The 27,634-nt window shown below is 48.3% G+C and overlaps 1 protein-coding gene across 1 annotated transcript in view; it reads right to left on the bottom strand.

Annotated features, from left to right (window-relative positions):
- Positions 1-27,634, bottom strand: part of FAM114A2 (family with sequence similarity 114 member A2) — a 59,227-nt gene that overhangs the window by 10,259 nt on the left and 21,334 nt on the right. Inside the window, exons 9-13 of the mRNA XM_077266393.1 lie at positions 21,822-21,901; positions 21,212-21,316; positions 19,824-19,960; positions 19,589-19,661; positions 14,111-14,164 (exon numbers count right to left, since the gene is read on the bottom strand). Coding sequence (XP_077122508.1) covers positions 14,111-14,164; positions 19,589-19,661; positions 19,824-19,960; positions 21,212-21,316; positions 21,822-21,901 — 449 coding nt within the window. The remainder of the gene's footprint in view (positions 1-14,110; positions 14,165-19,588; positions 19,662-19,823; positions 19,961-21,211; positions 21,317-21,821; positions 21,902-27,634) is intronic.

The following is a 27,634-nucleotide window of genomic DNA, read 5'->3' on the forward strand; positions in this document are numbered from 1 at the left end:
TCTCCATTCCAACTGAGAGAAGTGCTGCTAGTGCATTCCAAAGCAGCTCAGTGCGTCCAGGCCGTGGTGGAGGCTCTGCACAAAGAGGGAGCAGAAGCAGTGCCTCTGCCCAAGGCAAGACCAGTATGGCCGAACTGTGGCACAGTTTTCTGTGCCCGCCACAAAAGTCTACACCATCACAGACGGCTCCAGTCAGCAGGAGGCAACGGTTCCGTCAGATGGTGACAGACTACATGTCTTGCCCTCTTGCTGTACTCCCAGACGGCTCTTCCCCTTTCAAGTTTTGGGTCTCAAAGCTGGATACATGGCCAGAGCTAAGCCAGTATGCATTGGAGGTGCTGTCTTGCCCTGCGGCCAGTGTATTATCGGAACGTGTCTTTAGTGCTGCAGGTGGTGTACTAACTGACCGTCGCATGCGACTATCCTCCGATAACGTTGACCGGCTTACTTTCCTGAAAATGAACAAGGCCTGGATCTCGCCGGAATTTGCCACTCCTCCTCCTGATTGAATAATTAGGTCACTGTATACGTTATCCAGGTCTCCTGTTGTGTTCATCTTTCTACCACCTGAACTTAAATTCCTGGGCTCCAACACCGCCAGTTGAGGCTCAGACGTGCCGTCTGCACAGTCAAAACATACGACCCAGTGTTATTGGGTTTCAGTAATGTCAGCTGATCCCCAGCTGTGTAGCCGGCAATGTGTCCTGCGACCGCCACGCTGACACAACAACTGAAATGTAAGGGAATCTGTCCCCCCCCCCCCAAGGCGTTTGTTACTGAAAGAGCCACCTTGTGCAGCAGTAATGCTGCCCAAGGAAAAGGTAGCTATTTTTGTTTAGCTCCTTGCACACGCAGAACTTAACACTTATAAAATGTGTCCACTGATACCGTAAAACCGTCCCGGAGGTGGGACTTTACTTCGTAATGTGACGCAGCCCAGCCGTCATTCCTACCCCCCCGGCGCCGCGCACCGGCTCCTCAGCGTTGTTTTATTCCGTCCTGGAGCCTGCGCTGTTATGTTATCCCGTGGCCAGGCACACTTAGCGCTGCCCGTCTTCTGGCATCATTTGGTGTCTGGATGGCTGCGCCTGTGCGGCCGCGCTGGCAGAGAGCCCGCCTCGCAGTGTCTTCTGATTTAATCCCACTGGGGGCCTGGGATCCATGGACATGCGCAGTGCATATCTGAACCTCCACCTCTCACTCATTTCCCTATGGCTTCTTCAGACTGTTCGGTGTCAGCTGGTCCCTAACAGCATGCCACGGCCGTGACACCGCACAGTCTGAAGAAGCCATAGGGAGATGAGTGAGAGGTGGAGGTTCAGATATGCACTGCGCATGTCCATGGATCCCAGGCCCCCAGTGGGATTAAATCAGAAGACACTGCGAGGCGGGCTCTCTGCCAGCGCGGCCGCACAGGCGCAGCCATCCAGACACCAAATGATGCCAGAAGACGGGCAGCGCTAAGTGTGCCTGGCCACGGGATAACATAACAGCGCAGGCTCCTTGACGGAATAAAACAACGCTGAGGAGCCGGTGCGCGGCGCCGGGGGGGTAGGAATGACGGCTGGGCTGCGTCACATTACGAAGGAAAGTCCCCCATCCGGGACGGTTTTACGGTTGCAGGGGACACATTTTATAAGTGTTTAGTTCTGTGTTTGCAAGGAGCATGATGAAAAGAGCCACCTTTTCCTTTTGCATCTTTTGTGCTGCACAAGCTGGCTCTTTCAGCTACAAACGCCTTGGGGGGGGGTTAAAGGTTCCCTTTCGACTTTCTCAGGCTTCGGCCTACATTGTGTTCCTCTGCTTTTCCACCTGTCCCTGGGCTCCAACACCGCCAGTTGCCGTCCAGAAGTGCTGTACGCACAGTCAACAGTCCCTCCTCTGTTATTGGGGTTCAGTAACGTCAGCTGTTCCCCTGCTGTGTGTGTGGCAATCCCTCCTACCTCCTCCAACCTCCTCCTCCTCCACCCGTCCCTGGGCTCCAACACCGCCAGTTGCCGTCCAGAAGTGCTGTACGCACAGTCAACAGTCCCTCCTCTGTTATTGGGGTTCAGTAACGTCAGCTGTTCCCCTGCTGTGTGTGTGGCAATCCCTCCTACCTCCTCCAACCTCCTCCTCCTCCACCCGTCCCTGGGCTCCAACACCGCCAGTTGCCGTCCAGAAGTGCTGTACGCACAGTCAACAGTCCCTCCTCTGTTATTGGGGTTCAGTAACGTCAGCTGTTCCCCTGCTGTGTGTGTGGCAATCCCTCCTACCTCCTCCAACCTCCTCCTCCTCCACCCGTCCCTGGGCTCCAACACCGCCAGTTGCCGTCCAGAAGTGCTGTACGCACAGTCAACAGTCCCTCCTCTGTTATTGGGGTTCAGTAACGTCAGCTGTTCCCCTGCTGTGTGTGTGGCAATCCCTCCTACCTCCTCCAACCTCCTCCTCCTCCACCCGTCCCTGGGCTCCAACACCGCCAGTTGCCGTCCAGAAGTGCTGTACGCACAGTCAACAGTCCCTCCTCTGTTATTGGGGTTCAGTAACGTCAGCTGTTCCCCTGCTGTGTGTGTGGCAATCCCTCCTACCTCCTCCAACCTCCTCCTCCTCCACCCGTCCCTGGGCTCCAACACCGCCAGTTGCCGTCCAGAAGTGCTGTACGCACAGTCAACAGTCCCTCCTCTGTTATTGGGGTTCAGTAACGTCAGCTGTTCCCCTGCTGTGTGTGTGGCAATCCCTCCTACCTCCTCCAACCTCCTCCTCCTCCACCCGTCCCTGGGCTCCAACACCGCCAGTTGCCGTCCAGAAGTGCTGTACGCACAGTCAACAGTCCCTCCTCTGTTATTGGGGTTCAGTAACGTCAGCTGTTCCCCTGCTGTGTGTGTGGCAATCCCTCCTACCTCCTCCAACCTCCTCCTCCTCCACCCGTCCCTGGGCTCCAACACCGCCAGTTGCCGTCCAGAAGTGCTGTACGCACAGTCAACAGTCCCTCCTCTGTTATTGGGGTTCAGTAACGTCAGCTGTTCCCCTGCTGTGTGTGTGGCAATCCCTCCTACCTCCTCCAACCTCCTCCTCCTCCACCCGTCCCTGGGCTCCAACACCGCCAGTTGCCGTCCAGAAGTGCTGTACGCACAGAGCCAAACACCTCGCCAATGTGTTAGTGGGGTTCAGCACCGCCAGCTGGTCCCCTGCTGTGTATACGGCAACGTGTACTGCGACCGCCACGCAGACACAACAAGTTAAATGTAAGGGAACCTGACCCCCCCCCCCCCCAGGCGTTTGTTACTGAAGGAGCCACCTTGTGCAGCAGTAATGATGATGCAAAGGGAAAAAGTGCCTCTTTTCGTGATGCTCCTTGCACATGCTGAACCAAACACTTATGAAATGTGTCCCCACACAGCGTTACACCGTCCGGTAGGTGGAACTTTCCTTTGTCGTGTGACGCAGCACAGCCATCATTTTTACCCCCTTGGCGCCGTGCGCCCCCTCCTCAGCGTTGTTTGAATCTGTCCCGGAGCCTGCGCTGTTAGGTTAGCCCTTGGCCATGCACACATGTTGCGCTGCCCGTCTTCTGACCTCATTTGGTGTCAGGCTGGCTGCGCCTGTGCGGGTGCGCTGGCCGAGATCCCGCCTCGCAGTGTCGTCTCATGTAATCCCACCGCGGGCCTGTGATCCGTGCCCGTGCGCAGTGCATATCCTCTCCTCTCACTCCCCTCCCTACGGCTTCTTCAGACTGTGCGATGTCAGCTGGTCCCTAATAGCATGCCACGGCCGTGACACCGCACAGTCTGAAAAAGCCGTAGGGAGGGGAGTGAGAGGAGAGGATATGCACTGCGCACGGGCACAGATCACAGGCCCGCGGTGGGATTACATGAGACGACACTGCGAGGCGGGATCTCGGCCAACGCACCCGCACAGGCGCAGCCAGCCTGACACCAAATGAGGTCAGAAGACGGGCAGCGCAACATGTGTGCATAGCCATGGGCTAACCTAACAGCGCAGGCTCCGGGACAGATTCAAACAACGCTGAGGAGGGGGCGAACGGCGACAAGGGGGTAAAAATGATGGCTGTGCTGCGTCACACGACAAAGGAAAGTTCCACCTACCGGACGGTTTAACGCTGTGTGGGGACACATTTCATAAATGTTAGGTTCCGCATGTACAAGGACCATAATTAAAAGAGCTAAGTTTACCTTTTCCAGCATTAGTGCTGTACACAATGGCTCTTTCAGCTACAAACGCCTGGGGGGGGGGGGGGTTAAAGGTTTCCTTTCAACTTGCTCGAGTGCAGGCTTCGGCCTACACTCCGCTCCCCCTGCTCCTCCTGCTGTCCCTGGGCTCTAACACACCGCCAGTTTTTGCCCAGATGTGCTAGCTGCACAGAGAAAAACACCAGCCAATGTGTCAGTGGGGTCCAGCACCGCCAGCTGTTCCCCTGCTGTGTAGCCGGCAAAGTGTCCTGCGACCGCCACGCAGACACAAGAACTGAAATTGAAGGGAACCTGTCCCCCCTCCCCCAGGTGTTTCTATGTTTTACAGCTACCTTGAACAGCAGTAATGCTGCATGTGTTCAAGGTGGCTCAGAAACTTATTCTCCTTGCCCATGTTGAAGTGAACACGTCTAAAATGTGTCCTCTGTGACCATTAAAACGTCCCTCAGGTGTGATTTGACTTTGTATTGACACACGCAACAAGCTCCTTGGTAACGCTGCCCGTCTTCTGGCATCATTGTTTGGCTGGCTGCGCTTCTGCGGCCGCCCTGACCCACACAACGCCCCTCGGTGTCTTATTTATTGGGACTGCGAGGGTGTGATTGATGGGCAGGATCAGTGCATCAGTTCGCCTGTCCCTCCTCTCCTTCCGCCTTGTTCGGACTGTGCGGCTTCATGGCCGTGGCATGCGATAAGGGATCAGATGACGCCGCACAGTCTGAAGCGGGTGTAAGGACCCGAGTGTGAGAGGCCAACATATGTGCTGCGCCAGGCCCTGAATCCCAGCCCCGCAGTGTTTTAACAATGTTAAGACACTGCGGGGCTGGGATTCATGGTCATCGCGAACCGCACCGGCCGACATTACATGATGCCAGAAGATGGGCAGCGCTAACGGCGCTAGGCCAGGGGATAACACGACAGCGCAGACTCCTGTACAGCAAATAACAACGCTCGGGAGGCTGCACCCAGCACCAAGGTGGGATTCTTGACACCTGTGCTGCGTCTCATTACAAAGGGAACTCGCGCCTCCATTACACAGTTTGACTGTATAAAGGGCTAAATGTTATACGTGTTTCATTCAGCGTGTGCAAGGAGAAAAATTAAAAGAGCAACCTTTGACTTGTGCAGCACTACTGCTGCATAAGCTGTGGCTCTTCTACTTTCTAACCCCTGAGGGGGGGTTAAAGGTGACCTTTGAAATCGGTTCAAGTAGGCTTCGGCCTACACTCTGCTCCACCTGCAGAGCCCGGGCTCCAACAACGCTAGTTGCTGTCCGGAAGTGCTGGCTGCACAGAGCCAAACACCTCGCCAATGTGTCAGTGGGGTCCAGCACCGCCAGCTGTTCCCCTGCTGTGTAGCCGGCAACGTGTCCTGCAAAAGCCACGCAGACACAACACACCCAAAGCTGCCGCCAGTGCAGGCTTCGGCCTACACTCCCCTCCCCCTGCTCCTCCTCCTCCTGCTCCTCCTCCTGCTGTCCCTGGGCTCTAACACACCGCCAGTTTTTGCCCAGATGTGCTAGCTGCACAGAGAAAAACACCAGCCAATGTGTCAGTGGGGTCCAGCACCGCCAGCTGTTCCCCTGCTGTGCAGCCGGCATCGTGTCCTGCAAAAGCCACGCAGACACAAGAACTGAAATTGAAGGGAACCTGTCCCCCCTCCCCCAGGCGTTTTTACGTTATCCAGCCACCTTGTACAGCGGTAATGCTGCATGTGTGCAAGGTGGCTCAGAAACGTATTCTCCTCGCACATGTGGAACTGAAAACACGTCCGCAATGTGTCCTCTGTGTGACCATTTAACCGTCCCGGTGGTGTGACTTTCCTTTGTAATGACACGCTGCAACCCCCTTGGTAGCGCTGCCCGTCTTCTGGCATCATTGTTTGGCTGGCTGCGCCTCTGCGGCCGCCCTGACCCGCACAACGCCCCTCGGTGTCTTATTTATTGGGACTGCGAGGGTGTGATTGATGGGCAGGATCAGTGCATCAGTTCGCCTGTCCCTCCTCTCCTTCCGCCTTGTTCGGACTGTGCGGCTTCATGGCCGTGGCATGCGATAAGGGATCAGATGACGCCGCACAGTCTGAAGCGGGTGTAAGGACCCGAGTGTGAGAGGCCAACATATGTGCTGCGCCAGGCCCTGAATCCCAGCCCCGCAGTGTTTTAACAATGTTAAGACACTGCGGGGCTGGGATTCATGGTCATCGCGAACCGCACCGGCCGACATTACATGATGCCAGAAGATGGGCAGCGCTAACGGCGCTAGGCCAGGGGATAACACGACAGCGCAGACTCCTGTACAGCAAATAACAACGCTCGGGAGGCTGCACCCAGCACCAAGGTGGGATTCTTGACACCTGTGCTGCGTCTCATTACAAAGGGAACTCGCGCCTCCATTACACAGTTTGACTGTATAAAGGGCTAAATGTTATACGTGTTTCATTCAGCGTGTGCAAGGAGAAAAATTAAAAGAGCAACCTTTGACTTGTGCAGCACTACTGCTGCATAAGCTGTGGCTCTTCTACTTTCTAACCCCTGAGGGGGGGTTAAAGGTGACCTTTGAAATCGGTTCAAGTAGGCTTCGGCCTACACTCTGCTCCACCTGCAGAGCCCGGGCTCCAACAACGCTAGTTGCTGTCCGGAAGTGCTGGCTGCACAGAGCCAAACACCTCGCCAATGTGTCAGTGGGGTCCAGCACCGCCAGCTGTTCCCCTGCTGTGTAGCCGGCAACGTGTCCTGCAAAAGCCACGCAGACACAACACACCCAAAGCTGCCGCCAGTGCAGGCTTCGGCCTACACTCCCCTCCCCCTGCTCCTCCTCCTCCTGCTCCTCCTCCTGCTGTCCCTGGGCTCTAACACACCGCCAGTTTTTGCCCAGATGTGCTAGCTGCACAGAGAAAAACACCAGCCAATGTGTCAGTGGGGTCCAGCACCGCCAGCTGTTCCCCTGCTGTGCAGCCGGCATCGTGTCCTGCAAAAGCCACGCAGACACAAGAACTGAAATTGAAGGGAACCTGTCCCCCCTCCCCCAGGCGTTTTTACGTTATCCAGCCACCTTGTACAGCGGTAATGCTGCATGTGTGCAAGGTGGCTCAGAAACGTATTCTCCTCGCACATGTGGAACTGAAAACACGTCCGCAATGTGTCCTCTGTGTGACCATTTAACCGTCCCGGTGGTGTGACTTTCCTTTGTAATGACACGCTGCAACCCCCTTGGTAGCGCTGCCCGTCTTCTGGCATCATTGTTTGGCTGGCTGCGCCTCTGCGGCCGCCCTGACCCGCACAACGCCCCTCGGTGTCTTATTTATTGGGACTGCGAGGGTGTGATTGATGGGCAGGATCAGTGCATCAGTTCGCCTGTCCCTCCTCTCCTTCCGCCTTGTTCGGACTGTGCGGCTTCATGGCCGTGGCATGCGATAAGGGATCAGATGACGCCGCACAGTCTGAAGCGGGTGTAAGGACCCGAGTGTGAGAGGCCAACATATGTGCTGCGCCAGGCCCTGAATCCCAGCCCCGCAGTGTTTTAACAATGTTAAGACACTGCGGGGCTGGGATTCATGGTCATCGCGAACCGCACCGGCCGACATTACATGATGCCAGAAGATGGGCAGCGCTAACGGCGCTAGGCCAGGGGATAACACGACAGCGCAGACTCCTGTACAGCAAATAACAACGCTCGGGAGGCTGCACCCAGCACCAAGGTGGGATTCTTGACACCTGTGCTGCGTCTCATTACAAAGGGAACTCGCGCCTCCATTACACAGTTTGACTGTATAAAGGGCTAAATGTTATACGTGTTTCATTCAGCGTGTGCAAGGAGAAAAATTAAAAGAGCAACCTTTGACTTGTGCAGCACTACTGCTGCATAAGCTGTGGCTCTTCTACTTTCTAACCCCTGAGGGGGGGTTAAAGGTGACCTTTGAAATCGGTTCAAGTAGGCTTCGGCCTACACTCTGCTCCACCTGCAGAGCCCGGGCTCCAACAACGCTAGTTGCTGTCCGGAAGTGCTGGCTGCACAGAGCCAAACACCTCGCCAATGTGTCAGTGGGGTCCAGCACCGCCAGCTGTTCCCCTGCTGTGTAGCCGGCAACGTGTCCTGCAAAAGCCACGCAGACACAACACACCCAAAGCTGCCGCCAGTGCAGGCTTCGGCCTACACTCCCCTCCCCCTGCTCCTCCTCCTCCTGCTCCTCCTCCTGCTGTCCCTGGGCTCTAACACACCGCCAGTTTTTGCCCAGATGTGCTAGCTGCACAGAGAAAAACACCAGCCAATGTGTCAGTGGGGTCCAGCACCGCCAGCTGTTCCCCTGCTGTGCAGCCGGCATCGTGTCCTGCAAAAGCCACGCAGACACAAGAACTGAAATTGAAGGGAACCTGTCCCCCCTCCCCCAGGCGTTTTTACGTTATCCAGCCACCTTGTACAGCGGTAATGCTGCATGTGTGCAAGGTGGCTCAGAAACGTATTCTCCTCGCACATGTGGAACTGAAAACACGTCCGCAATGTGTCCTCTGTGTGACCATTTAACCGTCCCGGTGGTGTGACTTTCCTTTGTAATGACACGCTGCAACCCCCTTGGTAGCGCTGCCCGTCTTCTGGCATCATTGTTTGGCTGGCTGCGCCTCTGCGGCCGCCCTGACCCGCACAACGCCCCTCGGTGTCTTATTTATTGGGACTGCGAGGGTGTGATTGATGGGCAGGATCAGTGCATCAGTTCGCCTGTCCCTCCTCTCCTTCCGCCTTGTTCGGACTGTGCGGCTTCATGGCCGTGGCATGCGATAAGGGATCAGATGACGCCGCACAGTCTGAAGCGGGTGTAAGGACCCGAGTGTGAGAGGCCAACATATGTGCTGCGCCAGGCCCTGAATCCCAGCCCCGCAGTGTTTTAACAATGTTAAGACACTGCGGGGCTGGGATTCATGGTCATCGCGAACCGCACCGGCCGACATTACATGATGCCAGAAGATGGGCAGCGCTAACGGCGCTAGGCCAGGGGATAACACGACAGCGCAGACTCCTGTACAGCAAATAACAACGCTCGGGAGGCTGCACCCAGCACCAAGGTGGGATTCTTGACACCTGTGCTGCGTCTCATTACAAAGGGAACTCGCGCCTCCATTACACAGTTTGACTGTATAAAGGGCTAAATGTTATACGTGTTTCATTCAGCGTGTGCAAGGAGAAAAATTAAAAGAGCAACCTTTGACTTGTGCAGCACTACTGCTGCATAAGCTGTGGCTCTTCTACTTTCTAACCCCTGAGGGGGGGTTAAAGGTGACCTTTGAAATCGGTTCAAGTAGGCTTCGGCCTACACTCTGCTCCACCTGCAGAGCCCGGGCTCCAACAACGCTAGTTGCTGTCCGGAAGTGCTGGCTGCACAGAGCCAAACACCTCGCCAATGTGTCAGTGGGGTCCAGCACCGCCAGCTGTTCCCCTGCTGTGTAGCCGGCAACGTGTCCTGCAAAAGCCACGCAGACACAACACACCCAAAGCTGCCGCCAGTGCAGGCTTCGGCCTACACTCCCCTCCCCCTGCTCCTCCTCCTCCTGCTCCTCCTCCTGCTGTCCCTGGGCTCTAACACACCGCCAGTTTTTGCCCAGATGTGCTAGCTGCACAGAGAAAAACACCAGCCAATGTGTCAGTGGGGTCCAGCACCGCCAGCTGTTCCCCTGCTGTGCAGCCGGCATCGTGTCCTGCAAAAGCCACGCAGACACAAGAACTGAAATTGAAGGGAACCTGTCCCCCCTCCCCCAGGCGTTTTTACGTTATCCAGCCACCTTGTACAGCGGTAATGCTGCATGTGTGCAAGGTGGCTCAGAAACGTATTCTCCTCGCACATGTGGAACTGAAAACACGTCCGCAATGTGTCCTCTGTGTGACCATTTAACCGTCCCGGTGGTGTGACTTTCCTTTGTAATGACACGCTGCAACCCCCTTGGTAGCGCTGCCCGTCTTCTGGCATCATTGTTTGGCTGGCTGCGCCTCTGCGGCCGCCCTGACCCGCACAACGCCCCTCGGTGTCTTATTTATTGGGACTGCGAGGGTGTGATTGATGGGCAGGATCAGTGCATCAGTTCGCCTGTCCCTCCTCTCCTTCCGCCTTGTTCGGACTGTGCGGCTTCATGGCCGTGGCATGCGATAAGGGATCAGATGACGCCGCACAGTCTGAAGCGGGTGTAAGGACCCGAGTGTGAGAGGCCAACATATGTGCTGCGCCAGGCCCTGAATCCCAGCCCCGCAGTGTTTTAACAATGTTAAGACACTGCGGGGCTGGGATTCATGGTCATCGCGAACCGCACCGGCCGACATTACATGATGCCAGAAGATGGGCAGCGCTAACGGCGCTAGGCCAGGGGATAACACGACAGCGCAGACTCCTGTACAGCAAATAACAACGCTCGGGAGGCTGCACCCAGCACCAAGGTGGGATTCTTGACACCTGTGCTGCGTCTCATTACAAAGGGAACTCGCGCCTCCATTACACAGTTTGACTGTATAAAGGGCTAAATGTTATACGTGTTTCATTCAGCGTGTGCAAGGAGAAAAATTAAAAGAGCAACCTTTGACTTGTGCAGCACTACTGCTGCATAAGCTGTGGCTCTTCTACTTTCTAACCCCTGAGGGGGGGTTAAAGGTGACCTTTGAAATCGGTTCAAGTAGGCTTCGGCCTACACTCTGCTCCACCTGCAGAGCCCGGGCTCCAACAACGCTAGTTGCTGTCCGGAAGTGCTGGCTGCACAGAGCCAAACACCTCGCCAATGTGTCAGTGGGGTCCAGCACCGCCAGCTGTTCCCCTGCTGTGTAGCCGGCAACGTGTCCTGCAAAAGCCACGCAGACACAACACACCCAAAGCTGCCGCCAGTGCAGGCTTCGGCCTACACTCCCCTCCCCCTGCTCCTCCTCCTCCTGCTCCTCCTCCTGCTGTCCCTGGGCTCTAACACACCGCCAGTTTTTGCCCAGATGTGCTAGCTGCACAGAGAAAAACACCAGCCAATGTGTCAGTGGGGTCCAGCACCGCCAGCTGTTCCCCTGCTGTGCAGCCGGCATCGTGTCCTGCAAAAGCCACGCAGACACTTGCTCTTGTACCTTCTGCTCCCCATCCTGGTTCCAGTACCGTCAGCTGGTTCCGGGCAGAGCCTTTGGCTTAGGTGCCTCCCTCTGGGTATCTGAGTTCCACCAACGTCAGGTGGTCCTTGGTAGTGCTTTCAGGCACGGGTACCTCCTGCTTAGTAACCGGGTTCCAGTAACGTCAGCTGGTCCTCGGTAGTTCCATTGGCTCTTGGACCTTCGGCTACCCATCCGGGTTCCAGCACCGTCAGCTGGTTCTCGGCAGTGTCTTTTGCTCTTGTACCTTCTGCTCCCCATCCTGGTTCCAGTACCGTCAGCTGGTTCCGGGCAGAGCCTTTGGCTTAGGTGCCTCCCTCTGGGTATCCGAGTTCCACCAACGTCAGGTGGTCCTTGGTAGTGCTTTCAGGCACGGGTACCTCCTGCTTAGTAACCGGGTTCCAGTAACGTCAGCTGGTCCTCGGTAGTTCCATTGGCTCTTGGACCTTCGGGTAGCCATCCGAGTTCCAGTTCCATCAGCTGGTTCTCGGCATTTTCTCAGCCTTCTTGTACCTTCTGCTACATTTCCAAGTTCAAGAGACTAAACACGATGACCCGGAAGAACACCCCTAAGATGACGACGACACCAGAGACGACAACCACCGTGATGACGACGACCCTGGAGACGATGACCCTGAAGACCACCCCGATGACGACGACCCCGGAGACCACCCCGATGACGACGACCCCGGAGACGACGACCCTGGAGACGACGACGACCTGGAAGACCGAGAAGCAGAAGAACAAGAGGCTGCAGAACAAAGAGCAGAAGGACATTAAGCATAACACAAAATATCAGAGCAAAAAAATATTATGTAAATTATAAGCAGAAGAAGACTAAGCAGTGTATGGGGGTGAGTCCGTTCCTCCTCGTGGTGCCCCTGGATAAAGCCTGATGCTGCAGGCCAAACTGAACGCGGACAAATGTAACTGGTTTGTGACAGGCAGAACGGAAGGTGTAATCTTCAAACTTTTATAGATAACAACTACGGGAATGCCTGTCACAAATAAGAATATGATGAAGAAGTTGAATATGATGAAGATAATAGTAAAATAAAAAGAATATGAACAATGTAACCCAAAAAATAATAGGTAGAAGATGAAGAAGAAGATGAATAAGGTGAAGAAGTTGATGTCAAAGAAGCTGATGATGAGGATAATGAAGAAGAAAGCGTGGGAGAAGTAAAAAAGAAGGTGAAGGGCGTGGAAGTAGTGAAACATCAATATCGGACATAAAAAAAAAAAAAAATAACATAGTCAAATTCTTTCTAACGCCGAACTTCATAAAAAAAAATTAAAAATCCTGCTATTCTATTACATTGGGCTAAACCTCTGTCCCTTTAATATCTCCGCCACGTCCCCCAATACATCCTACATTATTCTTAGTTGTTTTCCTTCATGTAGAATGAACCTACAAGTTTATAAAGGGTTTATTTTAATTCCGATATTTTCGTCCCATTGACTTGCATTGGGATCGGGTATCGGTATCGGATTGGATCCGATATTTTGACGGTATCGGCCGATACTTTCCGATACCGATACTTTCCGATATCGGAAAGTATCGCTCAACACTAGTGACCACCATTTCATTCACTTTTATGACTGGCATGGCGATCACGTGTGACCACTTCATTCACTTCTATGGGTAGAGTAGCGATCATGTGTGACCACCATTTCATTCACTTCTATGGGTAGAGTAGCGATCATGTGTGACCACCATTTCATTCACTTCTATGGGTAGGGTAGCGATCATGTGTGACCACCATTTCATTCACTTCTATGGGTAGGGTAGCGATCATGTGTGACCACCATTTCATTCACTTCTATGGGTAGGGTAGTGATCATGTGTGACCACCATTTCATTCACTTCTATGGGTAGGGTAGTGATCATGTGTGACCACCATTTCATTCACTTTTATGACTGGCATGGCGATCACGTGTGACCACTTCATTCACTTCTATGGGTAGCGTAGCGATCACGTGTGACCACCATTTCATTCACTTCTATGGGTAGCATAGCGATCATGTGTGACCACCATTTCATTCACTTCTATGGGTAGCGTAGCGATCATGTGTTACCACCATTTCATTCACTTCTATGGGTGGTGTAGTGATCATGTGTGACCACTTCATTCACTTCTGTGGGTAGAGTAGCGATCATGTGTTACCACCATTTCATTCACTTCTATGGGTAGCATAGCGATCATGTGTTACCACCATTTCATTCACTTCTATGGGTAGAGTAGCGATCATGTGTTACCACCATTTCATTCACTTCTATGGGTAGGGTAGCGATCATGTGTGACCACCATTTCATTCACTCCTATGGGTGGTGCAGTGATCATGTGTTACCACCATTTCATTCACTTCTATGGGTGGCGTAGTGATCATGTGTGACCACCATTCCTATAAACAGTGAATGAAGAGGAGAAAACACAAATGCACTCTATTCGCCCGAGTAACATCCCCTTTCTGATGATGGGTCGGACCCCTCACTGATCACACGTGTTTAGCTTGTGTTGTGGATATCCTCTTTAATATTAAAGGGGTGATCCAGGACTGTGGTACTCATGATTTTACCAGTATCAGATCAAGGGTGGAGCTGACAACTGACACCCCCAGGTCAGATGGCAAGTGGAAGTGCGCAGTGTAGTGGCTGTTCTCGGGTACTGCGGGGTCCATCTGCCCCCTGGTGGTGGTTGCAGGCAGTGCAGACAATATTCCTGCATTCCCTCCCGTTGTAGGATTCCAGCCTGCATCTATGGAAGGCGCCCGACTCAATGTAGCAATAAATATGGAAATTAATGCTAGGAACAGACTCACCTCTAGGAATACTCCTGTGATTAAAGGGTTCAGGATGTCCGATTTTTCAGATGCCTGGAAATAGCATAAATATTAGCCGACCACACACATAAGAGCTGAAAATACCAGATGATCCTTTATGTGAAGAATGAAAATGTCTGTCCTAATGCCCCTATTAAAGGGCTTCACAGAACATGGGGGAAAGAAAAGGTCAGTATGGACCCCCGCAAGATCTGTGATGAGACGGGAAGTAAATGAACCTTTTTGGTGTAAATGCAGAGATTACTGACCCCTAGGACACAAGCTCCTGGACTACTATATTAATCTTGCCACTGACAATCTCTGTAGACGGATAGCAGTGGTGGTCTGCAGGAGCGGACCCTCGTAGAGGCGACATTTCTGCATCACTTCTCTAGTCTGCAAACTAACAAAACTTACAGGTAAAGAGACTGCCACCTAGTGGTCAATCTACAGTATGGAAGATGATTGAAATGACTTGGAGTAAACATGGAGCTATAAATTCTGCTAATTCTTCTTATGTATGAACCACCTAAATGTACAGTGGCATGTAAAGGTTTGTGCACCCCTGGTCAAAACTGCTGTTACTGTGAACAGTTAAGCAAGTTGAAGATAAAATGATCTCTAAAACGCCTAAAGTTGAAGATGACACATTGCCTTTGTATTTAAGGCAAAAATGATATATATTTTCATATTTTATATTTTAAAAAATACAAAAAGGAAAATGGGCAGATGCAAAAGTTTGGGCACCCTTGGAGATTTGTGAGCTCATACAACTTTGACCAAGTTTTCAGACCCTAATTAGCCTGTTAGGGTTAGGGCTTGTTCACTATCATCGCTAGGAAAGGCCAGGTGATGCAAATTTCACCACTTTATAAAAACCCAGCCTCCTCTAACCTTGTGCCAAAAACAGCAGCCATGGGTTCTTCTAAGCAACTGCCTAGCAGTCTGAAAATGGTGTAGGCCCACAAAGCAGGAGAAGGCTGTAAGAAGATAGCAAAGTGTTTTCAAGTTGCCCTTATCCTCAATTTGAAATGTAATTAGGAAATGGCAGCTAACAGGAACAGTGGAGGTCAAGAAAAGGTCTGGAAGACAAAGCATAATTTTAGTGAGAGCTGCTCGTAGGGTTGCTAGAGGCAAATCAGAACCCCCACTTGACTGCAAAAGATCTTCAGAAAGATTTAGCAGACTCCGGAGTTGTGGTACATTGTTCTACTGTTCAGAGACACCTGCACAAATATGGCCTTCATGGAAGTCAACAGAAGAAAATCTCTTCTGCGTCCTCACCATAAAAACCAGTGACAGAAGTATGTAAAAGAACATCTAAACAAGCCTGATGAATTTTGGAAACAAGTTCAGTGGGCCGATGAGGTTACAATAGAACTATTTTGCCACAATGATCAAAGGTACAGTACAGACCAAAAATTTGGACACATCTTCTCATTTAAAGATTTTTCTGTATTTTTATGACTATGAAAATTGTACATTCACACTGAAGGCATCAAAACTATGAATTAACACATGTGGAATTATATACTTAACAAAAAAGTGTGAAACAACTAAAAATATGTCTTATATTCTAGGTTCTTCAAAGTAGCCACCTTTTGCTTTGATGACTGCTTTGCACACTCTTGGCATTCTCTTGATGAGCTTCAAGAGGAAGTCACCGGGAATGATCTTCCAACAATCTTGAAGGAGTTCCCAGAGATGCTTAGCACTTGTTGGCCCTTTTGCCTTCACTCTGCGGTCCAGCTCACCCCAAACCATCTCGATTGGGTTCAGGTCTGGTGACTGTGGAGGCCAGGTCATCTGGCGTAGCACCCCATCACTCTCCTTCTTGGTCAGATAGCCCTTACACAGCCTGGAGGTGTGTTTGGGGTCATTGTCCTGTTGAAAAATAAATGATGGTCCAACTAAACGTAAACCAGATGGAATAGCATGCCGCTGCAAGATGCTGTGGTAGCCATGCTGATTCAGTATGCCTTCAATTAAGAATAGATCCCCAACAGTGTCACCAGCAGAGCACCCCCACACCATCACACCTCCTCCTCCATGCTTCACGGTGGGAACCAGGCATGTAGAGTCCATCCATTCACCTTTTCTGCGTCGCACAAAGACACGGTGGTTGGAACCAAAGATCTCAAATTTGGACTCATCAGACCAAAGCACAGATTTCCACTGGTCTAATGTCCATTCCTTGTGTTCTTTAGCCCAAACAAGTCTCTTCTGCTTGTTGCCTGTCCTTAGCAGTGGTTTCCCAGCAGCTATTTTACCATGAAGGCCTGCTGCACAAAGTCTCCTCTTAACAGTTGTTGTAGAGATGTGTCTGCTGCTAGAACTCTGTGTGACATTGACCTGGTCTCTAATCTGAGCTGCTGTTAACCTGAGATTTCTGAGGCTGGTGACTCGGATAAACTTATCCTCAGAAGCAGAGGTGACTCTTGGTCTTCCTTTCCTGGGGCGGTCCTCATGTGAGCCAGTTTCTTTGTATCGCTTGATGGTTTTTGCCACTGCACTTGGGGACACTTTCAAAGTTTTCCCAATTTTTCGGACTGACTGACCTTCATTTCTTAAAGTAATGATGGCCACTCGTTTTTCTTTACTTAGAATTTGTATTATGGCAAGAAAAAAGCAGCTAACAGTCTATTCAGTAGGACTATCAGCTGTGTATCCACAAGACTTCTGCACAACACAACTGATGGTCCCAACCCCATTTATAAGGCAAGAAATCCCACTTATTAAACCTGACAGGGCACACCTGTGAAGTGAAAACCATTCCCGGTGACTACCTCTTGAAGCTCATCAAGAGAATGCCAAGAGTGTGCAAAGCAGTCATCAAAGCAAAAGGTGGCTACTTTGAAGAACCTAGAATATAAGACATATTTTCAGTTGTTTCACACTTTTTTGTTAAGTATATAATTCCACATGTGTTAATTCATAGTTTTGATGCCTTCAGTGTGAATGTACAATTGTCATAGTCATGAAAATACAGAAAAATCTTTAAATGAGAAGGTGTGTCCAAACTTTTGGTCTGTACTGTATGTGTGGAGAAGAAAGGGCACAGAATTTCAGGAAAAGAACATCTCGCCAACCATTAAGCAAGGAGGAGGATCAATCATGCTTTGGTTGCAGCCAATGGCTCGGGGAAGATTTCACAGTTAGAGGGAAGAATGGATTCAAAGAAATTTCAACAAATTCTTGATGCAAACATAACACCATCTGTAAAAAAGATGAAGTTGAAAAGAGGATGGCTACTACAATGGAGAATGATCCTAAACACACGTCAAAATCCACAATAGGCGACCTCAAAAGGAGCATGGATGAAAATCCCTCAAACAAGAACTGAAAGACTCTTAGCTGACTACAAAAAGCGTTTACAAGCGGAGATACTTTCAAAAGTAATTTTTAAAATGTAAAAGATGAAATTTGTTTTGCCTAAAATACAGAGGAAATGTGTTATCTTTAATTTTAGGCCTTTAAGAGATCATTTCATCATTTTAACCTGGGGTGCCCAAACTTTTACTTACCTCAAAGTTCAAAGAAAAAGAAAAAAAAAAATCCGCACCGCTGCTGTGCTGACCCTGTTGTACCTCCGTCTCTATTACCATCCACTGCTGCTAGTGCTTATATGCTTCAAAAAATGTGGGATATAGGGTGCAACACCTGTAGTGACATGCAAAGTTCAAACAGTAGAAAAAATGGTGTGCACTCACCTTTTCCTGGCGGCCCTGGAGGACAAGTTTGTCTATTCTATAAGCAACTTACTTTTACAACACATTAAGTTATTTATAAGGTACGTGGACGATATTCTTATCGTATGGGACGGCTCTAGTGACACTTTCACACAGTTTGTAGAATACCTGGGGAACGCAAATACTATGAACATGAGTTTCACCTCTTGTTTTGGGGATACTAAATTGGATTTTCTTAATGTCAAATTGGAGATATTAGAAGGTACTATTCACACTGAAGTTTTTCGGAAACCCACTTTGTCGAATTCACTACTGCATTATAACAGTGCTCACCCCCACTACACCAAACACTCATTGCCATACAGTCAATTTTTGAGGGTAAAAATAATTAAAAGTAGCAGGAGGGGTTTTAAACACAATCGCAAGAACTATATAAGAGGTTTGAAAACCGAGGTTATCCGCGCCCAGTATTGGATGCAGCACTGACAAGCGCAGAAAATGCAGACAATGTTGTCTCCCATAGATTTAGTGGTAAAAGAACGGCAAAAAACAAGCAATTTGTTTTTTGCTTTAAATTTAGCCCATTGCATTAGATCGGTTATAAGAAAAAACTGGCACATTTTAAGTAAAGACAATGACATCCTGGAAAGGCTTGATAGGGGTCCCCTTTTCGCCAGTCGCCGCAGTAAAAATATCAAAGATCTGATAGTACACAACCATTTTCAGAACAATCGCACGAATTGGCTGGAAGCATGTATACCGAAAGGAAACCATAAATGCGGCCATTGCAATTTTTGCATATTTCATATAACAGGTAACACCATTAAACTGGGTGCCATTGATCATCGGGTGCGGGATTTTATTTCATGCAGGACTACATACGTGGTCTATGCGCTGATATGCCCATGCGGCTTTTACTATATAGGTAAAACTATCCGTCCCCTTTTTAGACGAGCCAGAGAGCACTTCAATTCAATCCGTACAGGTAGAGGAGTCCCTCGGCTCATAAACCATGTAAGACAATGCCATGAGGGTAATGCAATGATACTCCGCTTTATAGGTCTGGAAAGAGTGACTTTACCCAAATATGGTGGCAATCTAAATAGATTGCTTTTGATGAGAGAAGCAATATGGATAATGCGTACAAACGCTACAGGACCAATGGGTCTAAATGAAAAAATTGATATGTCCGTTTTTTTGTGAATCTCCCTTCTATGTTTCAGATGTATTTTGTTTCTCTTTTTTCATGTTTTTCTCATGTTTTTAATGATGTTTATTTGTATGTCTTTATTCACCTTCTGAAGATGGTATTAATTTATACCATGAAGCCAGGTGGTGGGAGGTTTTGTCTTCCTCTATATAAACCGGCCCTCCAACTTCCTTTGGCTATCAGGATCTGTGGAAGCGCTGCTCGCGCGAAACAGCTGTCATCCTATTTCACTACACGTTCTCCCTGTCTGAACTGCTCATGTCTCAATAAAGGAACTTTTTATCGGGAAGGTGAGTGCACACCATTTTTTCTACTGTTTGAATTTTACATACCTCAGTATGTACGGATCGCCTATATTCATAAAAGGTATAAAAAAAAAAAAAAAAGAACACTCCGGGAAGACCCTAGAGATTGCTGGACATTCCAAGCCTGTGCATTTCTTCTGTTCTCGACGGCCGAAATCTGAATCACAGAAACGTTTATGTTGTTCGGAGCGCCGATCTCACACGGCATCTATATTGTGCAGCGATATTAATGCTATATAGCCGCCTGTACTGTACGCAGTGACATGCCGCTTACCCCTGCGGTGGTCAGGAGGGTGGTCATCCTCTTTGATAGCTGTGACAGCTCTCTGCACAGTGCAACAGTCATTCTGGTGGTGAGAAAGTTAAGAAATTTAAAGCAATCTTAAAAGGAGATGGTTTCAAATAAAATTCTTTCCCATAAGTTCTATTAGGGTTGATCAATCAATAAATTTAGCCTTCAGGCCGCCTTAAACATTGCTGACGGATATATGGCTGGATTAAACCCTTACTGTGATAGTGCTTTGCCCCGTGTCACTGCTGGCACTTGGGTGTCTCCGTGCAGAATTAATGCGGCCGTCTTATGGAAGACTTCTATTGCACAGGCTGTTTGCTCCGCGAGGCTACGAATGGCAAATTCATGGATATCCTGACAAAAGAGAAGAGGACATTAGTGTGTATTCCAGGATCTGCCCCACAATCGGGCTTCTCACTGCTCCATGCAGATACCACTGATATGGTACAGTAGGAGGAGAAATGCCGCCCTCCGTTACGCCATATATCAGTGTTATAGACAGGGTGGTCGCCCTATTATACATCTGTGCAATGTAGGGGGCTCCAGCATCTACTAACCACATTAGCATTTCTGGCTGGAGTAGCCCTTTATGAAGTTGTACCTCCAAATTCCCAGAAAGCCGATTAGTCTGTAGGACTTTGCAATATATTCATTTTTTCCCAAGTCGTCTTATTAGGGAAATTTGCTTTACCGCAGCACCGGTCTGTACTGCCGTGGCTTCAAGGGTTTTTCCAGCCTTATGTTACTAATAACCATTCTTTAGGCTACATCATCGATATCGGGGGGAGGCGGGGGAGTTCTACACCTGATCAGCTATTTACAGCTCCGCCAGCAGCGAATGGAGCAAAAGCAACGCAGCTCCGATCGCTGTGCAGTGACTGATGCCGAAAACTACGGCTCAGCTCCTGATCAACAGCGTAAAATTGAGAACTTAAAAAAAATAAAAATAAAAAAAAAGGTCAGCCAAAATCTAAAGCTGGATGTCACAGGATGGGCCACACCGGTATAGATTCGATGTCATCCCACTCAATTCTTGTTCCTAACCATCAAGATCTAAGAGCTAGAAATAAATGGAATCCGATTATCGCTGCTCAGGCCATCGGAATAACGTAGGACTTCAATGGAGAAAATTGTATCATTAAAGTGATTGTCCAGGACTATCTTTTTTATTAAGTGTTTAAAAAAATTAACAGGCAGATTGTTACTAACTATCTGCCTGTTCTACCCGGTGCTGGAACAGAGCGGTTACCGACCGATCCTGCTGGTGATTCAGCTGTTCCACGACAGCAGAGCTGCTCTTCCTCTTCCAGGCTGCTCTGTCGATCGGGAGTGACTGCTGACGTCATGCTGATTGACAGCTGGCTCCCCGCAGTTAGGCAGCAGGGAGCCAGCTATCAATCAGCATGATGTTGGTAGTCCCGCCCTGTCAACAGAGCAGAGTGGAGGAGAAGCCGCTTAATCGCCGGTACGAGTGGTCTGTGGCGGCAGAGATTGACGCCGGCACAACAGGCAGGTAGGTAATTCTTAGGCCCATTGTAAAAAAAAAAATTAAACCCCTTTAAAGGGCATAGAAAATATACCAAGATCTGGTTACTCTGAAGTTACCTCGATGGTGGGTTTCCTCTGGGGATCGGTGTTCTCCTCCGTTCCCATCACTTTCTCCTCCTCCTCCTCCGCTTTAATCATCCAGCTGTACGTGGCTTTTCGTGCCTGAAATGTCAAGAGACGTCAGCGAGCAAAAGAAATTACAGGAAGCTAAAATCCACATGGAGCAAAATTAGGAAACTGGGCCGATGACTCAAAGTCAGCCTGGATAGAGATTAATATCGCAGGGGCAGCAAAAGGGTCCACATAAGATCAATGTCTAATGCCGGACGGGTAACTAGAGAAAATGATTCCCAGCCCATAGCGTTGTTGTTGAACATCAGTTACGCACTAATCAAATTTTTCTAATTTTTTTTTTACTTAAATGTATGTATTTGGGGGTAAAAATTACTATCAATCACTACAGGCGCAGCTCCTAACTCCCAAATGGTGCCGCTACAGAAGGGATGTGTTACTTATCCAACTGTACAATGTGTTTCCACCCCAGAAGGGGCCTTCATCAGGCTCAATGACACACGTAACAAGTACATCAAAATGGCAGGGCGACCTTTTTGGCACCTAATTATGGAAGCTAGACCTTCCGCTATTGTGTGTACATTCATACACTTACATTTGTCAATTTCTCCGGCCGCACAGAGATCTGCAGCTCCTTGAACAAAGCAGATATTTCCTCCACAAAATCTTCATCCGCTTAGGAAACAAAAATAGAGTTCACGATCAACATGGACATATCAGACCCCTGAAAATTATTAAAGGGGGTGTTCTAACCTCCTGGGAGTAAAAAGAAGTGTTACAAGTGAAGGAATATTGTAGTACAGTCTAGTCTGGGGGCAATTATTTTCACTTATATGCATGTATTTTGGGTCAAAAAATAAAATCATTTTTGCAATTAGGTTTCATTAAAATTTTTTGCCCCGATTGGCTTTTTATTATCCAACCTAGATGTGATCTATGGTCCATAAATCAGCTGAAACAGACAGATAAATCTGTTACAAACTCTCCCATTGAACCGTCAGAATGAGCTCACTGACAGATCCTCAGTTAACTCACTCTGCAGCCAGCAAGACAGTGAAACAGAGCGGCTAGAGTAGGCAAATAATGCAAAATTTTCAATTAAACTCAATTACAAAAATGATTTTTTTAGACAAAAATAGATGTATTTATGTAAGAAAGAAGAAATGTCCCTAAAGGTGAAGAACCACTTTAAGCCTATGTGTCTCCATGGGAACAGACTACAAACAAAGGTGGTGTAGTCTGATCCTGCAGCCTTTAATATTTCTTCTACATCTTGCTAGTAAGGGAGTTCACGAAAATATCGACGTGTCGAATAACGATGCATTTTCATACACACGGAGGGTCAAGAGGTGGACGGGGAGGAAAATAAAAGCACAGAGAGGCCAAATCCAACTGTGCGGCTGCCGGCTTTGATCTAATATTAAATCCCAACTACAGAAACCTCACACGGTCTGTACACGGCGTTACCCTGCCTGATAAATCCCACAACATGGCCGAGTACGTCTGATCCTCACAGGCAGCCGCAAGGTTATTCCTACTAGAGCCCGAAGAACTGATTTCCTAAGAGGCTCCGATGTATACAGAGAAGATGCCAGAACAAGACGTGAGGAGGGCACGGGGGCTTGGTTTACATTCAGCAGTGATCTGAAGACGTGTTCAACATTTTCTGACATTTTCTCTGCTTTTCAAAAGAAATACAAATATGCATCTAGATATATATATATATATATATATATATATATATATATATATATATATATATATATATATATATACATATACACACACACACACAGTAGGGAAAATAAGTATTTCACACCTACAAAGAATGGAGAGGTCTGTAATTTTTATCGTAGGTACACGTCACCTGTGAGAAGCAGAATCTAAAAATAAAAAACAGAAAATCACATTGTAGGATTTTTATATAATTAATTTGCATTTTATTGCATGAAATAAGCATTTGATACAATAGAAAAACAGGACTTAATATTTGGTACAGAAACCTTTGTTTGCAATTACAGAGGTCAGATGTTTCCTGTAGTCCATGACCAAGTTTGCACACACTGCAGCAGGGATTTTGGCCCCCTCCTCCATACAGATCTTCTCCAGATCTTTCAGGTTTCGGGGTAAAAAAATTGAGTTACAGCTGCCTCCAAAGATTTTCTATTGGGTTCAGGTCTGGAGACTGGCTAGACCACTCCAGGACTTTGAAATGCTTCTTACTGAGCCACTTGTTAGTTGCCCTGGCTGTGTGTTTCGGGTCCATTTTCATGGTGGAAGACCCAGTCACATTCCATTTTCAATGCTCTGAGGGTGGAAGGTTGTTGGCCAAATTTTGTGATATATGACCCCATCTGTCCTTTCAATATGAGGTGCAGTCGTCCTGTCCCCTTTGCAGAAAAGCACCCCAAATTATGATGTTTCCCCCACCATGCTTCACAGTTGGGACGGTGTTCTTGGGTTGCACTTGTCCTTTTTCCTCCTCCAAACACGGCGAGTGGAGTTGATACTAAAAACTTCTATTTTGGACTCATCTGACCACATGACCTTCTCCCGTGGCTCATCTAGATCATCCAGATGGTCACTGGCAAACTTTTATGAGGCCTGGACATGTTCTGGTGTGGGCAGGGGGACCTTGCGTGCCCTGCAGGGTTTTAATCCATATCGGCATAGTGTGTTACTAATAGTAATGTTTGACACTGTGGTCCCAGCTCTCTTCAGGTCATGGACCAGGTCCTCCTGTGTAGTTCTGGGTTGATTCCTGACCTTTCTCAGAATCATCCTTACCCCACGAGGCGAGATCTTGCACGGAGCCCCAGACCGAGGAAGATTAACAGTCATCTTGTACTTTCTCCATTTTCTAAGGCTATGTTCACACGCTGCGGGTTTTGCTGCGGACCCGCAGCTGTTTTGCAGCTGCGGGTCCGCATCCTTTTTCCATGTAGGTTACAGTACAATGTAACCTAATGGAAACAAAACCCGCTGTGCCGACGATCCTTTTTTTCTGTGGAAAATCCGCGCGGATTTTCTGCAGAAAAAAAGAAGGACCATGTCACTTCTTGGTGCAGAATCGCAGCGATTCTGCACCCATACGAATGCATTGAACCGCTAACTTCCCGCATGGGGCTGTGCCCACGTTGCGGGAAGTTAAGCGGATAATGTGCGGGTGGTACCCGGGGTGGAGGAGAGGAGACTCTCCTCCAGGCCCTGGGAACCATATTTGGGTGTAAAAAAAAGAATTAAAATAAAAAATAATGCTATACTCACCTCTCAGCGCTGCCCGCGGCGTCCGGTCTCAGTTGCTGTGCCGAACAGGACCTGTGGTGACGTCGCGGTCACATGACCGTGATGACGCCGCGGTCACATGACCGTGACGTCACGAAGGTCCTTGTCGGCACAGCCGCTTGCAGCGCCGGGGAGATCGCGACGTCAGAGGGTGAGTATAGCCAATTTTTATTATTTTTTACATTACTATTGATGCTGCATATTGCTGCATATGCAGCATCAATAGTACAGCAGTAATCCCGCAGCGGAAACCGCGGAACAAACCGCGATAAATCTGCAGGGATAACCGCAGCGGTTTTGCCCTGCAGATTTTCAATTCCGCTGCGGGATTAACCCGCAGAGGAACCCGCAGGGTGTGAACGTGGCCTAATAATTGTGCCAACAGTTGTGGCCTTCTCACCAAGCTGCTTGTCTATTGTCCTGTAGCCCATCCCAGCCTTGTGCAGGTCTTGTCCCTTGTGTCCTTAGACAGCTCTTTGGTGTCAATTATACAGGTAATGAATCAAAAAGGTACAATTAATCCAGGTAAGGAGTGCAGAGTAGGAGGCTTCTTAAAGAAAAACTAACAGGTCTGTGAGACACAGAATTTTTGCTGGTTGGTAGGTGATCAGATACTTAGTTCATGCAATAAAATGCAAATTGAATGAATGAAGTGCACCTACGATAAAAATTACAGACCTCTGCAGTCTTTGTAGATGGTAAAATTTACAAACTCTGTAGCGCATCAAATGCTTATTTTCCCCACAATATACATAGGAATTCATATGTAAATCTATTTCTAAAGGTGCTATTGACATGAAATTTTCACCAGATGTCGGTAACAACACATCCAATCCACACAGACAAAGAAATCAAACCATAGATGTCTATAAATTAAGTTATGTGCAATAATGATAAAATGACACAGGAAAAAGTATTGAACACATGAAGAAAGAGGTGCAAAAAGCCATGGAAAGTCATGACACCAGCTGAAATCTATCAGTCATTAGAAAGCAATCCTGCCACTTAGTGACAAATAATATCAGCTGGTTCAACTGATGGCCTATAAAAAGATGTCTCATTACCAAGGTGCCACACAAGATACATCTCATGATGGGTAATACCAGTGAGCTGTTTCAAGACCTTTGAAACCTTATTGCTGCAAAACTTACTGATGGCACTGGTTACAGAACGTCCCAGTGAGCACTGTTGGGGCCATAATATGGAAGTGGAACAAACATAATTTCACTATAAACTGGTCACGGCCAGGTGCTCCCCTTAAGGTTTCAGACAGAAGAGTGAAAAGAATTATGAGAAGAGTTGTCCAAAAGCCAAAAATCATCTGTGGAGCACTACAGAAATACCAGAAATCAGCAGGTACAATTGTTTCAAAGAAAGCTATAAGTAATGCACTCAACCAACCTCCATGGCCTGTGTGCACGCTCACCACGCAAGACTCCATTGCTGAACAAAAAACATGTTCAGGCGCATTTAAAGTTTGCTCAACAACATATAGACAAGCCTGGGAAATACTGGGAGAATATAGTCAGTTGAGACCAAAATTGAACTCTTTGGATTCCATAATAATTACCATGTTTGGAGGTCAAAGGGCACTACATATTACCCCAAAAACACCATACCATCAGTGAAGTATGGAGGTGGGAACATCATGGTGTGGGGCTGACGGCACTGGCAAACTTCATATCATTGAAGGAATGATGATGAATGGACAAATGTATGGAGACATTCCTGATAAAAATCTACTACCATCTACCAGAATGATGTAGATGAAACGAGGATGTACATTTCAGCAAGACAATGATCCCAAACACACAGCCAAGGAAACTATAAATTGTTTTAAGAGAAAAGAAATAAAGCTGCTAGAATGGCCGAGCCGATCACCGGACCTGAATCTAATAGAAAAGGTATGGAAGGAACTAAAGCTGAGATTTCATAGAAGGAACTCACAGAGCCTTCAGGATATGAAGAGTGTTTGTGTGGAAGAATGGGCCAAAATTACTCCTGAGCAATGCCTGCAACTAGTTTCCCCATACAGCATGAGTCTTGCAGTTGTCATCACGACAAAGGCTTTTGTACGAAGTATTAAAGAAGTTGTCCACTACTATAACCTTTTTTTTTTTCTCTCATAAATCTTGCAATTATGTGCCACTGAAAACATCTACTGTGTTTATTTTAGCAATATTACGTTTTATCATGCTGTAGCAGCGCATCCTCAGTGCTGGCTCCAGCTCTCATGGGGTTAATCGACAACTTCCTTTCTCCTGACTTACTGTGCTCTAATACTACAAGTTCCATGATGCATTGCACTCGCCTGTAACTCTGCACCTGGCACACCCACTCCAAAACACACCCAAACCCCTCCCTCCTCTCCCCCCCTATCTTCAAAAAGATTTGTGATGTCATTTCTGTCCAACCTCCTCTTTTACATTTGTCCAACCCACACTCCATTACACATAGATAGATAGATAGATAGATAGATAGATAGATAGATAGATAGATAGATAGATAGATAGATAGATATGGGATGGATAGATAGATAGATGGATAGATAGATAGATAGATAGATAGATAGATAGATAGATAGATAGATAGATAGATAGATAGATAGATACAGATATATCTATGTCTATTTCCATAGGTATGTCCATATCCATGTTTCTAAACCCCTTCACCCCTGGAGCTTTTTTGTTTTCGTTTATCGCTCCCCTTCTTTCCAGAGCCATAATTTTTCCATCAATATGGCGGAATATGTGAGGGCTTATTTTTTGCGGGACAAGTTCTACTTTTGAACAACATCATTGGTTTTACCTTGTCGTGTAACAGAAAATGTGAAAAAAAATCAAAGTGCAATGAAATTGCAAAAAAAGTGCAATCCCACACTTGTTTTTTGCTTGGCTTTTTTGCTAGGTTCACTAAATGCTAAGGCTGTGTGCACACGCTGCGGATTTGATTGCAGATCCGCAGCGTTTTTTGCTGCACAGAATTGCATCAAATCCGCAGTGTAGAGCACAACCAATGTAAGTCTATGGGAGCCGCAGACTTGTGCACATGCTGCGGAAAAGGCCGCACCGAAACGCAGCTTTTTTTTCCCGCAGCATGTCACTTCTTTTGTGCGGATCTGCA

The sequence above is a fragment of the Ranitomeya variabilis genome, chromosome 5, assembly GCF_051348905.1.
Source record: "Ranitomeya variabilis isolate aRanVar5 chromosome 5, aRanVar5.hap1, whole genome shotgun sequence".
Lineage (NCBI taxonomy): Eukaryota > Metazoa > Chordata > Amphibia > Anura > Dendrobatidae > Ranitomeya > Ranitomeya variabilis.